This window comes from Astyanax mexicanus, chromosome 6 (genome assembly GCF_023375975.1).
Source record: "Astyanax mexicanus isolate ESR-SI-001 chromosome 6, AstMex3_surface, whole genome shotgun sequence".
Lineage (NCBI taxonomy): Eukaryota > Metazoa > Chordata > Actinopteri > Characiformes > Acestrorhamphidae > Astyanax > Astyanax mexicanus.
In genome coordinates, this window is record NC_064413.1 from 56,972,501 (window position 1) to 56,987,500 (window position 15,000).

The 15,000-nt window shown below is 38.6% G+C and overlaps 2 protein-coding genes across 2 annotated transcripts in view; both read right to left on the minus strand.

Moving 5' to 3' along the window:
- atp6v0cb (ATPase H+ transporting V0 subunit cb) overlaps positions 1–3,412 on the minus strand; it is a 19,693-nt gene extending 16,281 nt beyond the window's left edge. Inside the window, exon 1 of the mRNA XM_022685598.2 lies at positions 3,120–3,412. Coding sequence (XP_022541319.1) covers positions 3,120–3,195 — 76 coding nt within the window. The 5' untranslated portion in view covers positions 3,196–3,412. The remainder of the gene's footprint in view (positions 1–3,119) is intronic.
- Positions 3,413–7,764: 4,352 nt separating this feature from the next.
- The window catches only part of tbc1d24 (TBC1 domain family, member 24), a 21,551-nt gene continuing 14,315 nt past the window's right edge, over positions 7,765–15,000 (minus strand). The window contains exons 7-8 of the mRNA XM_022685589.2: positions 14,103–14,373; positions 7,765–13,225 (exon numbers count right to left, since the gene is read on the minus strand). Of these exons, the coding sequence (XP_022541310.2) occupies positions 13,068–13,225; positions 14,103–14,373 (429 nt within the window). The 3' untranslated portion in view covers positions 7,765–13,067. The remainder of the gene's footprint in view (positions 13,226–14,102; positions 14,374–15,000) is intronic.

The following is a 15,000-nucleotide window of genomic DNA, read 5'->3' on the forward strand; positions in this document are numbered from 1 at the left end:
GATCATTAGCTACATTAGCCTCATAGCTTCAGTACTAATTGGTAAAATATGAGCTTATATTGTTTATTAGCTACATTAGCGTCATAGCTCTAGCGCTAATTTGAAAAACATGAGCTTCCATTGCTTATTAGCTTTATTAGCTATATTAGCCTCATAACTCCTGTGCTAATTGGTAAGATATGCGTTTCTATTGATCATTAGCTACATTAGCCTCATATCTTCAGTGCTAATTGGTAAAATATGAGCTTCTGTTGTTTATTAGCTACATTAGCCTCATAGCTCCAGTACTAATTGGTTAGATATGTGTTTTCATTGCTTATTAGCTACATTAGCTTCATAGCTCCAGTGCTAATTGGTAAGGTATTAGCTTCTATTGTTTATTAGCTACATTAGCTTCATAGCTCCAGTGCTAATTGGTAAGGTATTAGCTTCTATTGTTTATTAGCTACATTAGCTACATAGCTCCAGTGTTAATTGGTAAGGTATGAGCTTCTATTGTTTATTAGCTACATTAGCCTCATAGCTTCAGTGCTAATTAGTAAAATGTGAGCTTATATTGTTTATTAGCTACATTAGCCTTATAGCTTCAGTGCTAATTGGTTAGATATGAGTTTTCATTGTTTATTAGCTACATTAGCCTCATAGCTTCAATGCTACTTGGTTAGATATGAGTTTTTATTGCTTATTAGCTACATTAGCCTCATAGCTTCAGTGCTAATTGGTAAAATATGAGCTTCTATTGTTCATTAGCTACATTAGCCTTCTAGCTCCAGTGCTAATTGGTAAAATACAAGCTTCTATTGTTTATTAGATACATTAGCCTCATATCTTCAGTGCTAATTAGTAAAATGTGAGCTTATATTGTTTATTAGATACATTAGCCTTATAGCTTCAGTGCTAATTGGTTAGATATGAGTTTTCATTGTTTATTAGCTACATTAGCCTCATAGCTTCAGTGCTAATTGGTTAGATATGAGTTTTCATTGCTTATTAGCTACATTAGCTTCATAGCTCCAGTGATGATTGGTAAGATATGAGCTTCTATTGTTTATTAGCTACATTAGCCCCATTAGCGCTGTATCTGTGTTGCTGTAGGGTGCAGTATAAGGGCAGAATGGTGGCGTGTGAGGGAATGTTTGGTGAGGAACTGCTGGCTAATATTTAACTACGCCGGGTAAAATCACACGACCAGCCACAAGTCAGATATCTGCTGAACACGGCTTCAAACAGCAGGAAATAACAACTGCTACTTCCTCAAAGCCCTGCTGTTACACACTGATACAACTACTACACACACACTTTATTACACATCTATACGCCATACTAGATTCACACTACGCACCTTATTATAATAGTATTTTTGTTTTATTGTTGTATTTTTGCGTTATAGGAGTTTATATCACTTTCATCATCCCTTCAAGCTTTACCAAGCTGGATGATAAGAAGTGGGACAAAATATGGTTATCAAAATATATCATAGTAGCTACATTATCAATAAATGGCATCAAATACAGATATTGTTATTAAATCATAGGCACTCTAGACTCCCTAAGTGTTTAAGTCACTGCTTCATTACTTCACGTGGTGGTGCTAAAATTAAATGAATAGGTTTAATAAACCTGTGGTCAAAAATATTGATTATTAAATTGTGAAATTAAACTGAAACACCAATAAATCCAGAATTCCTTGTATTTCAGTATTTTTTTTTTATTCTCTTCAGTAACACAGATACCGTGAATTATCAGAGAACTGCATTGTGATATATTGAGTATCGCAGAATTACAGGAATGTAATGTAATCGTTATTGTAATAATATTGTATCATGTGATGCCCTGTGATTCACATCTCTAGTGGTTGACTAGCATTTCAAAATTGAGACATTTGACCAGTATTACAATAGAAGTTCTCCAGAATCACCAGCATCACCAGCCTTAGTTGGTTGACCAGTAACACCAGTAGGATCAAGATGGTTGACCAGCATTACCAAACTAGTTGACCAGCATGACCAGTATGACCAAGCTATTTGACCAGCAAGATCAGTATTACCAAGCTGGTTGACAAGTAAAATCAAGCTGGAGCCTAAAATAACCAGTATTGCCAAGCTAGTTGACCAGCAAAACCAGTATATCCAAACTAGATGACCACCAAAACCGGTATCACGAAGTTCAATGACAAACAAATCCAGTATTGCCAAGCTAGTTGATAGGCAAGACCAATATCACCAAGTTCAATGACCAGCAAGACCAGTATCTCCAACCTATTTACCAGTATGATCAGTATCACCAAGTTCAATGACTAACAAGACCAGCATCACCAAGCACAATGGAAACATGACCAGTATCACCAAGCTACTTGACCAACAAAACCAAGCTAGTTGACCAACATGACCAGTAAGACCAGTATCACTAAACTATTTGACCAGTAAGACCAGTATCACCAAGCTAGTTGACCGGTAGGACCAGTATCCCCAACATCAGTGACAGGTGAACTAACATAGCCAGCATAACCAAACTATATTTTAACGCTTTTAAACGTAATTTATGTCAATTTTTGTTTCATTTATTTTATTGTTTTAGTGTTGGAAATGTTACTTTTTAACGTTAATAAATCAGAACGTTTCTGCAATGTTATTTCTGCTATATAAAATAATATAATCTGTATACCTTGCTCTGTGATCTAGAACCCTAGAACTAGAATTAGGTCCAACTTCAATTCCTATTAAAGTATTACAGAACGGTGTCTGTGCTATCTAGAACCAAAGACTTGAACTTGAACTTTTTTTGGTGGGACCTAAAGTTTTTTTTTGTTTGTTTGTTTTTTACAAAGTTTAGTTGTTACGGTTCTATAGAGTATAAATAACCCATGCGTTTCGTATTGAACACGAGGGTGAAGTTCACCACCAGCTGCTGGCTGGAACTATCCGTTCCACCTTAAATGGTGCAGCAGTTACACTGGGGCGCTCGGCGCCCCAGTGTAACTGCTGCACCATTTAAGGTGGAACGGATAGTTCTGATTTGAAGATGACATGTGCAGGTTCTAGGAGTATTAACGTGAAAATATGGGTTTAAAACCAACATCAGTGTGTGTGAGGAGTGTGTGTGTGTGTGTGTGAAACTCACCACTGAACACCATGGCTGATGAAGCTCCCATCACTGCGAAGAACGGGGAGTACATGGGTTGAGCTGTGGAGGTCATCCTGAGAACCTTTGTATAAACTATGTATCTAGAACCTACAACCTGCTGCTGCACCTACACCTACAGTCCTGATCCAGCAGGTTCTCTGTGCTCTGTACTAGTGAACAGTGTGAGAGTTAGAGAGAGTGAGAGTGTGTGTGTAGGGCGGAGATAGAGAGAGAGAGAGGTTGACAGATAGAGAGACAGACAGAGAGAGAGAGAGAGAGAGGAAGAGACTCAAAAACACACACCACACGCGCGCGCTCACTCACTTTCAGTCACCTGATCAATAGTGCGCGAGCAGCGGCCGCGTTCCAATAACACGCGCACCTAGGGTTCTAGCTAGCACACCATGTGTTCCACCTGGTTGGAATATTAATAACAATATTAATTATAATATTAATAAAAACGTATCAAATAACAGAGTTGAACTCTAAGAGAGAGTGAGAAACAATAACAATACACAATTATGAATTTACGTTAACATTTTATCTAGCTTTTGAATTTTTATACTTTTATTTTTGTATATAAATTATACTTACACTTAAACTGTAACAAGGATCGATTATTTCTGGATCCAGTCATCCCTGGGTCCTCCTAGTGTGAAAGGGTTAAGTGTGAAAGGATTGAGTGTGATGGGGATGAGTGTAAGAGGGTTGAGTGTAAGAGGGCTGAATGTGATGGGGATGAATATGTCAGGGTTAAGTATGATAAGGTTGAATGTGAGAGAGTTGAATATAATGAGGATAAGTGTAAAGGGGGGTAAGTGTGACAGGGTTGAGAGTGACAAGATTGAAATGGATGAGGTTGAGTGTGAGAGGGTTGAGTGTGAAAGGCTTGTTACTGAGTTTAACAAGGTTTAAGGTGATGGGGTTGAGTGTGAGAAGTTTGAATTTTTTGAAGTTGAGTGTGATTGTGGTGAGTGGATTGGGTTAAGAGTGACAGGGTTAAATGTGACAGAGTTGAATGTGAAAGGGGTTGAGTGTGAAATAGTTAAAGGTGACAGGGTTAAATGTGTTGGGATTGAATATGACAGGGTTGAGTGTGAAAGGCTTGTTACTGGGTTGAGTTTGACATGGTTACTGTGATGGTGTTGAATGGTGTTGAGAAGGTTGAATTTGTTGGGGTTGAGTGTGGCAGGTATTAATGTGTCTGGATTGAGTGTCAAAGGTTTGAATGTAATGGGGTTGAGTCTGATGGGGTTGAGTTTTTAGCTTATAGTAGCCATGATTCCATATTTAGCTGAAACAAAAGCACCACATAGTATTTATCACATTATTACTTATTTTTTCGTAAACAGATGTTTACTATAATTTATTCAAATAACAAAGATGAAATGTTGGGCCAATCTCTATTATTTGCAGTTTATTCTTTAAAATACATGTGCAGTGTCATCTCCTCTATGTTACAGGAAATTATGTATATTTTATATCTTTTTTATTATTTACTATTTATCTAGAATTGGTCCAGAAGTGCTCCAGAACTCAGGTCTTTATATCTAGAACGTAAGGTTAGTAGATACTCTGTGAGGGTTTCAGTTAGAGCTCTAGAAGTTCACTCTGTGTTCTGTGTAGGAGACAGTGCTGTTATTGGAGCGCAGCCTGGCGGAGAACACTGATGTGTGTGTGTGTGTATAAGCGGATGTGTGTATATATAGGGAGCTCTGAACACAGTGTCAGAGATACAGATATATATAATCATAAGATCTGCACCCGAAACCAGACAGTGAGGGAGTAAGGTAGTGAGTGAGAGAGTAAGAGTGAGACAGAGATAGTGAAAAAGTGAGGGAGTGATAGTGAGAAAGTGAGGTAGTGATAGCGAGAGAGTAAGAGAGAAAGACAGTGAATAGTGAAAGAGTGAGAGGGTAAGAGAGTGAGGGAGTAAGACAGTGATAGAGAGAAATTGAGGTAGTGATAGAGAAAGAGTGAGATAGTGATAGTAAGGGAGTAAGACAGTGATAGTGAAAGAATGAAGGACTGATAGTGAGAAAGTGAGGGAGGAAGACAGTGGTAGTGAAAGAGTGTGATAGTGAGAGAGACAGTGATAGTGAAAGAGTAAGGGAGCAATTGTGAGAGAGTGAGACAGTGATAAAGAGAAAGTGAGACTGTGATAGTAAAAGAATGAGAGCTTAAGAAAGTGAGCCAGTGATAGTGAAAGATTGAGGGAGTGAGACAGTGCTAGAGAGAAAGTAAGACTGTGGTAGTGGAAGAGTGCGAGAGGAAGACAGTGATCGTGAGAAAGTGGAAGAGTAAGATAGTGATATTGAGAGAGTGATGGAGTACGATAGTGAGTGAGAGAGTGAAAGTGTAAGTGAGTGAGACAGTAATAGTGAAAAAGTGAAGGAATGATAGTGAGAAGTGATGAAGTAAGACAGAGATAGTGGGAAAGTGAGCTCTAGCTATGATGGTGAATCCAATACCATGCTACATGTGTTCAGTCAGGGTCTGGAGATGCAGCTGGAGATGATACAGTTTCTGTATCTGTAAGCAGTGTTTGGACGGGTATTGTTCTGTTGAAATCCCTCTGGAACTCTTTCAGCTGCTGGAAATGCTTTAGGACTCTTTAATATTATTATTATATTATTATTACTCTCATTATTATACTGTAACACTCGATTGGAACACAGCCTGTGTTATTAATCTATAGGAAAGTGTCTGTGATGATCACTATACTGTAGTTTCTGTGTGATGTTCTGTAGTGATGTTCTATAGTGATGTTCTGTAGTGATTCTGATGGTGATACTCCAGGTGTGATTTTGCTGAGTGAACTGAGGCGTGTTTATCAGACCCGACAATAAACAGCTGAGCCTGACCCCTCCCATCCTGAGCAGCTTTATAGAGAATAAAGTCCACATTACTGCTGCTGTAATTCCCTCAGAGCAGAGTTCAACACACAGCATCATCCTATAACCTATAGACCTATAAACCTATAAAGCTGTTATACACACTGCCCTTATATAATCACTCACACACTCCATTTACAAACGTACAATATTCAATATATTTACAATTAATTCAAAATACACTGTTTAAAAAAATAAAGGGAACACTTAAACAACACAATATAAATATATACTCCAAATAAATCAAATTTCTGTCAAATCAAACTGATCACTTAGGAAGCAACACTGATTGTGAATCAGTTTCACATGCTGTTGTGCAAATGAAACAGAAAACAGGTGGAAATTATTGGCAGTTAGCAAGACACACTCAATAAAGGAGAGGTTCTGCAGGTGGTTCTGCTTTCTGGCTGATGGTCAGTTTTGGTCACTTTTGAATGTTGGTGCTGTTTTCACACTCGTGGAAGCATGAGGCGGAGTCTAAAACCCACACAAGTGGTTTAGGTAGTGCAGCTCGTCCAGGATGTCACATCAATGCGAGCTGTGACAAGAAGGTTTGCTGTGTCCGACTACAAATCCGAATCAGAACAGTATGGACACAATAAAGAGGAAATAAACATATTATATATAACAAACAGAATATTGTGATCAGACTGATCAGAATGATCAGTGTTAAAGATATTTTTTTTTACTGTTCTATGCTCAGGGTTAGGGCAAAAGCATTGTTCTCTCATGATATGGTATGGTCAGCAAATTTCTGTGATGCAGCATTAATGCAGAAAATAAAAGCACACTGAGATCTTTTACAGAAAAATCCCTGCATTTTTCAACAAGACAATGTAAACCCACATGCTGCATATATCACACAGTGGTTAATGTGTGCCAAACGTATCTGAGAGGAGTTAATGGAGAGCACTGTGTTTAAACTCTATCAGTCTCAGGGATGTGAATTATATATAACCCAGACTAATGACTCACTGCAATGAAACACAGTCTGGGTCGTCCAGCCTGTCGCTGGAACACGGAACGGTTCTAAATACTGCACCACGATTCCGTTTCACTACTGTTCACCACCGGGGGCACCATCGAGCACTGTGAATACTACAAAGCATTCTTTACAGTTCATTCATGCCAGTATTTACAGGCCTAGAACAGTTTAATTCCATCCATTCATTAAACCTACAACAGTTTAGCCCCGCCCATTCATTCAGCCTATAGCACTTTAGCCCCACCCATTCATTCAGCCTACAGCAGTTTAGCTCCACCCATTCATTCACGCTACAGCAGTTTAGCTCCACCCATTCTTTCAGCCTTCAGCAGTTTAGCCACACCCATTCATTCAACCTACAGCAGTTTAGCTCCACCCATTCATTCAGCCTACAGCAGTTTAGCTCCACCCATTCATTCAACCTTTAGCAGTTTAGCCACACCCACACAATCATTCAGCCTACAGCAGTTTAGCCACACCCACTCATTCATTTAGCCTAAAGCAGTTTAGCCACACCCACTCATTCATTCAGCCTACAGCAGTTTAGCCACACCCACTCATTCATTCAGCCAACAGCCATTTAGATGAATCCATTCATACTGAAGTTATAAGGAGTGTTTCATCCTGGACTTATTTTTGAATGAAGCATAATACAGAGCAGCCAATGAGCACAGACATCATTTACATACAACATAAATTCATTAACTCAAACATTAACATAAATAACAAATAAAAAATTAAATGAAGATACATCACAAATCACTATTTGTATGTACATTTCTTTATTGACACTTATGATAAAGATCCATAATCTTCAATCATTCATGATGCAACACATACACAACAATAATACTGCCCAGTCTGAACACACACACACACACACTCACACACACACACTCACACACACACGTATCTGCTTCATGTAAAAAAAAAAAACAATAAAAGCAAACAAAAAAACGAGAGGATATGATATAGAGATATGCTGGAGAGAGATTTAAATACTGCATAATTATTAATATTAATATTAATATTGACACTAATATTGTTCCCAGGTCAAACCCACAACATTTATAGTCTTATAGACTTCAGAATAAACAATTATATCATCACCCACTGAGTACATATCCTTACTAACACACACACACACCTTCATCACTAGTGCACCTCTCAGGCCCCGCCCACTAACTGTGTTCTTCGATAGCAACAGTTGCTAAGAGACTGACCGGCTGTAGCTCCGCCTCATTGCCATATCACAATACCTACATTTAAGCATAATATTATGACCACCTCCTTGATTTCAGCTCCTCTGATCATATATTGCACTCCATAGTTGTATAATTTAATAATTACAGACTGTATTTGTGTTTGTGTTTCTCCTCCTTATTTTCACCCTGTTCTATAAAACTCAGAAAGAATCATTTTTATGTATAAACTGCAGATTCTGAACTGCCTGGTTCTTGTCTGAGATTTACCTCAGAGATTCAGTAAGGAAAAGCATCACAGCGGCGAAAACAAAGGATCAGACCTAAATCTGACTCAATACTGTCTATTCTGAAGCCACTGGATTCACAGGAGAGCGAGTTTAGGCTGAAATATGTCCTGTGAGCCTCAACTTGTGGGTGGGGTCCTGTGGGCTTTGTTCTGTGGGCACCAATCTGTGGGCATTGTCCTGTGGGCATCGTCCTGTGGGCGGCTTCCAGTGGGCAACGTCCTGTGAGCTTTGTTTGGGGGCATCAATCTGTGTAGGGCGTCCTCTGGGCATCATCCTGTGGGCAGTGTCCTGTTGAAGGACTAGAGGATAGTGAAGACTGTAAACTGTGCAGATTCAGATCTTCTGCCTCACTCTAATCCAGTTAAATTAAAGAACAATGTTTTTGGGGGCGTGTTTTAAAGAGATTAAGATTTAAAATTAGAGACAGTCTAGAAGTCTAGAGTTTGTTAGCAATGTTAGCTGTTAGCCTAGCATCCCCTAATGAAGAACTACGAAAGCTCAGGTCAGTTTGTGTTATGAATCTTTATGGAGCTCTACCACAGAAACACAGCGGCGAAAACAAAGGATAGAACCTAAATCTGACTCTAAATAGTCTGATCTGAATTCAATGGGTCTGAAAGAGAGCAAGGAAAGCCTGAAACATGTCCTGAGGGCGGAGTCATGTGGGGGGCGGAGTCCTGTGGGGACTGTCCTGTACCCTGTACTGATAAAGGACTAGAGGATGATGAAGAGTGTAAACTGTGCAGCAACAGATTCAGATCTTCTGTCTCTGACTTTACTTTCTCTACAAGGTGATTAAACAGTGTTTAAAAACTCCAGCAGCACTGCTGCTGCATCTGATCCACTCACTGTACCAGCTCAACACACTCTGTAAATGTAGGTATTGTGCTAAGAAACGCAGGCTGAGCTATAGAGCTTTTTGGTTTTGTTCGGTTTAGCATTTATACCTGTAGAACTCGTTACTGATCACAGAGAGAACAGAACTGCACCCTTGAGTGTGTAAAACTTGCATATGGATAAAAACATACATTTACACTTACATACAACACACACTCACTACACACACACACTACACAATAAACACACACACACACACTGAGCAAACGGAAGGACACACAGCATCATTTTAGAGCTTAAATCCACACCTCTACACAACATCGATCCAACACAAACCTAACATTCACAGAACATTCACAGGGTTGGCTGATATGGACGAAATAACACGAACAGAATGATAATTCAGCAATTTATCATTATTATGGCAAAACAAACGATATAGACCCACGTCTCGGTTGATCAGATGCTCATAAAGTTTGATAAAATTTGACAAAACTTGTCAAAAATGTTTAATGTTTGTTTTAAAAATTAAAACTTTCAGAATTCAGCACATTAATATTCTATATTTAAAGAGTTCCAATAATTTACAGCTAAATCACTCAGTATAGACGCAAGTGGGCGGAGATTTCAGAAATGGGTGTGTTCAGGGATGTCCTGATCCAATCCAGGTAAATTAAAAGAAAAAAAGGAACTATAAAAAAAATCTTACTTAATATTATTTTTAATAAGTGATTTTTTTTCGTTATATAAAAGTTTTTTATTTTTATCTTTTTACTAAAAGTCTTGGGAGTTTTGGAAGCGTTTTTTAAAGTGTTTTAAAGCGATAAGAGTAAATTAGCGACAGTTTGTTAGCAACATTAGCTGTTAGCCTAGCGTCTCCTAAGTAAGAACTACAGAGGCTCAGGACAGATAGCGTCTTGTAATTTAGCTCTACCACAGAAACACAGTGGCGAAAACAAAGGATCCAACCTAAAACTGACTAAGAATAGCCTGATCTGAATCAAATGAGTCTTAATCCATCTTTCAACTTAAATTAAGACAATCGAACTTCTAAAAATACATCAAATTAATTAAAAATATTGAGATATCTGCTCTTTATTTGTTGTTTCTTTTGAATTCAAGGCTATTAAAAAGGGTTTATTCTACTTTTGTCCTGATCCAATCCTGGTAAATTAAAGAAAAAAAGAAAAACTGTAAAAAAAAATTGTTTTACTTAATATTATGATTAATAAGAAACTGACCCAGATTCTGTCAGAGTTTTTTAATTTTATGTTTTTAAACTTAAAAGTCTTGGGAGTCGGTTTTGGGGGTGTGTTTAAAAAAGATTAAGCGACAGTCTACAAGCCTATAGTTTGTTAGCAATGTTAGCTGTTAGCCTAGCATCTCCTAAAGAAGAACTACAGAAGCTCATGTCAGATAGTGTTACGACTCTTTATGGAGCTCTACCACAGAAACACAGCAGTGAAAACAAAGGATCCAACCTAAAACTGACCCAATCCATCCTTCAACTTAAATTAAGACATCTGAACTTCTGAAAATATATCAAAATAATCAAATGTATTGGGATAGCTGCTTTTTATTTGTTCTTCCGCTGCTCCACAGATAAATACTAGGGGTTTATACCCCTCTATATCCCACTTCTACAGGGTCTAGACAAGCTGTATGTGTGCATTTGCACATCTGTGTTAGCAGTGGTTAATAGTTGCATTGATTAGAAGGTTGGACGTATAGCGTTGTGTAATTTCTATCTTCAGTACTCTGGATTTTAGTGCTTTTACTGCAGTGGGCGTGTCCTTCATGTTTGGATTTAAATGCATACAATTACATTCAGCCCTAATTAGCATAAATCTATTCTCCACCCAGTATCTGATATGTGTTGCATACAGCCCACCAAAAATCATGGGACTGCAAGGGTCCACTCTTCTTTACCTTCTATGGGACATTGCAAAAGTTATGGGACTACTAGTTTTTGTCCCATGACTTTTGGCATGTCAGCACGTTGAAATGTTATTACCGAAATTTTTAGAATTAGAATTAACTGTTAATTAGAATTTACTGTTCTTTTCTAAATTAAAAATAAAAAAGAAATGCTGGATTACTCCTTTTTCTATATGTGCGATTGATATGATTAATTAACTGATAAACTGATCAATTAAGCGTTCAATAAATTCTCAATCCAATGCCCCGATTCACGTGCTGATCATTAAAGAGAGAGAGAGTAATGCGAGAGCATGGCGTCACGCTCTCTCAAACTCTAACATTCACAATCGCAGTCATTGATCTGGACTGACTGACCACGCCCACTCTGATCAATAACGATCAATAATATTGATCGTGTTTCTGAGAAGCTACCGAGCTCTTGGTCTGAGAGAACATTACAAAAAAAGTAAAAAACACTGAAACTGATTATCTAAAATAATAAAGCAGTAATAATAATAATAATAATAACAGAGGATTTATACGATATTACAAATATACAGCGATGAGTATTAAAGCGATAGTTCAGTAACCAATCACTGTTATCTTACATAAGGCTAACAGAGCTAATACATACTGAACGATTACACACACCAATTAGCATCTCACTGGTGGGGTTATCAGGGCTATGAAGCTAATTTTGCTAACAAGTAATTAAATAAATGTACAGATGCTAATTGGTGGGAGATTGGTGGTACTTCCATTACTTGTTGGCTATGTGTGGCATAAACTTCAATTCCTTCTTAGCCACATTAGCCTCATAGCTCCAGCTTTTATTAATTGCTAGCCTCGTAGCTCCAGTGCTAATTGGTGGGGTATAATCTTCCAGTATGTGTTAACTACATTAGCCTTATAGTTCTAGCTTCTATTAATTTTTAGCCTCATAGTTACGGTGCTAATTAGTGGGGTTAAAATCTTCCAGTATGTGTAAGCTACGTTAGCCTTATAGCTCCAGCTTTTATTACTTGTTAGCTCAAAGTTACGCTGCTAATTGGTGGGGTATAATTTTCCAGTATGTGTTAGCTACATTAGCTGTATAGTTCCAGCTTCTATTACTTGTTAGCTCATAGTTTTGGTGTTAACTGATGGGGTATAATCTTCCAGTATGTGTTAGCTACATTAGCTGTATAGTTCCAGCTTCTATTACTTGTTAGCTCATAGTTTTGGTGTTAACTGATGGGGTATAATCTTCCAGTATGTGTTAGCTACATTAGCCTTACAGCTCCAACTTCTATTACTTGTTAGCCTCGTAGCTCCTGTGCTAATTGGTGGGGTATACTCTTTCGATATGTGTTAGCTACATTAGTCTCTTATTTCCAGCTTCTATTACTTGTTAGCCTCGTAGCTACAGTGCTAATTGGTGGACTATAATCTTCCAGTATGTGTTAGCTATATTAGCCTCATAGCTCCAGATTTTATTACTTATTAGCTCAAAGTTACGATGCTAATTGGTGGGGTATAATCTTTCAGTATGTGTTAGTTATGTTAGCCTCACAGCTTCAGCTTCTATTACTTGTTAGCCTCGTAGCTCCAGTGCTATAAATGGTGGGGTATAATCTTCCGGTATGTGTTAGCTACATTAGCCTCACAGCTCCAGTGCTAAAACTGGGCGTCTAGGTTTTAAAAGTGAACTGGGCTAATTTGTCTCTGAACTATCACTTTAAAGCAAATCTTCCAGATTGTTTTCCTGGAAGGGGTCGGTTTGGTTACCCCCAACGACACCGTATCCGTGTGACATCATCAGCTGCTGTGATTGGCTGTTAGGTTGCCATGGCGTCCTGGAAGCCCCAGACCTCCAGCAGGGCGATCTGGAAGCTCTCGGTGCAGAGCGGCGGGTTATCGAACGTAGTGCAGCGTCCCGTCCGGCCGTGATTCAGCTCCGAATCGATATACAGAGCATTACCTTCACCACCCCCACCTGCACACACACACACACACACACGCACACACACACACACACACACACACACACACACGAACACATACACTTTACTACTGTTAGCATTAGTAGCAACACTAGTAAGGAACAGAGGTGTCGTCATGTTTCCTTTCTAATTCAGCAGGTCTCACCTCTGGGCGAAATTAGTTAGCGGTTCGTCCCACGTAGCTTGTTTTAACACGGTAAACATGCAGACTACAGTCCGATAAGACCTCTGAATGGTGATAGAGCTAGCGCTTAGTGGCTAATGCTAATGCTGCTCCAGCAGTGCTAGCAGGCTGCAGTCCGATATACTCCCCTCTGAACAGCAAAATCTCTGCTGGATTTTCTCAGTCAGTTTTATGAGGTAGAGTCACCTGGAATTCAGGCTTTCAGTTAACAGCTGTGCTGAACTCATCAAGAGTTAATTACTTGAATTTCTTGTCTCTTAATAAAGTGTTTGAGAGCATCAGTTAAAGTAAAGTAGTGAAGAGGTAGAGTTACAGGTATACAGTGAATAGTGAATACTTGAGTAATGTTCTAATCCAGGTTATGAGGAGCAATAACTACTTAACTAAATACTAAGTGCAGTTGCAAAAAAGACCATCAAAAATGTTATGATGGTAAAACTGGCACTCATCAGCACCGCCCCAGGAAAGGAAGAGCGAGAGTTTCCTCTGTTGTACAGGATGAGTTCATCAGAGTTACCCTCCTCAGAAACAGAGTATTTTAGTTTGTTTAACACTGTTTTTAAGTTACTACATGATTCCTTATGTGTTCCTTTACTTTACTATTAATTTACTATGTAGGAAGGTGTGCAGACGCGTACCTGTACAGGTAGTTCAGTGTGAGTATAGGTGTTTATGGTTCTGCTTACCGATGATAATGGAGTCGACGCTTCCCGCCATGAACATGGACGTGTTCCGGACGTTCAGGTGGAAGTGTCGGGCGGCGAGGAAGGGTGAGAGGTGGGCGGAGTCAGTGGTGGAAGTGGGTGGAGTCTCTACGGGGAGGCTGTGTGAGTTAGCGTTAGCGTCGCTAGTGCCGTTAGCGCCTTCGTCGGGCTCTTCTGATCCGGCCGGGGTTGAGTTCGCCAACTCCGGGTGCTTAATAACCACCCACTCATACCGCTCCATCTCCGGCTTCATCTGCACAAACACACACACACACACACATTTTAATCATTTTAAAGGGTAACTAAATTTTACCTGATTTTAGCTAACTTCACCCTTCATTGGAGGAGTAATTTGGGAGAGGCACTGGGTGATGTATGGGTTTAGGGGCGGGGCAGGAGGGAGAGCTGATTGGGCTGAGCAGTGTGCCTCTGATCCCACAGGATCTCCTGTCCCTCCTGCCTCAGGAATAATACTGCTTTAAACAGTAAAAACTTAGGGACTGCTGCTTTAATTCAAAAAGTATTAGCTAGAAAATGTAGTTTTCTGCTTTTTCAATTTTACATTTGTTTAAATAATATATTATTGATCCACGTTTTATTGATTTTTTAAAGAAAATAAATGCATTTGACAAAGCAAAATATACATACATTTAATTTTAAAAGAGATTGTTTAAACTTATAATTTCAATAATTCATATTTAATTTAAAATATATACATATTTTAGATTTTAGTTTTATTACAGTTACAATAGAAAATGGTTTGTTTCACCTAATTAAGTACAAATTTAATTGTTTTTAATTTCTGTGAAGGAGAGAAATGTAATTTGAATTCTCTGTATGTCTTGTACATATGAAGTATTGACGATAAAACTACTTGATT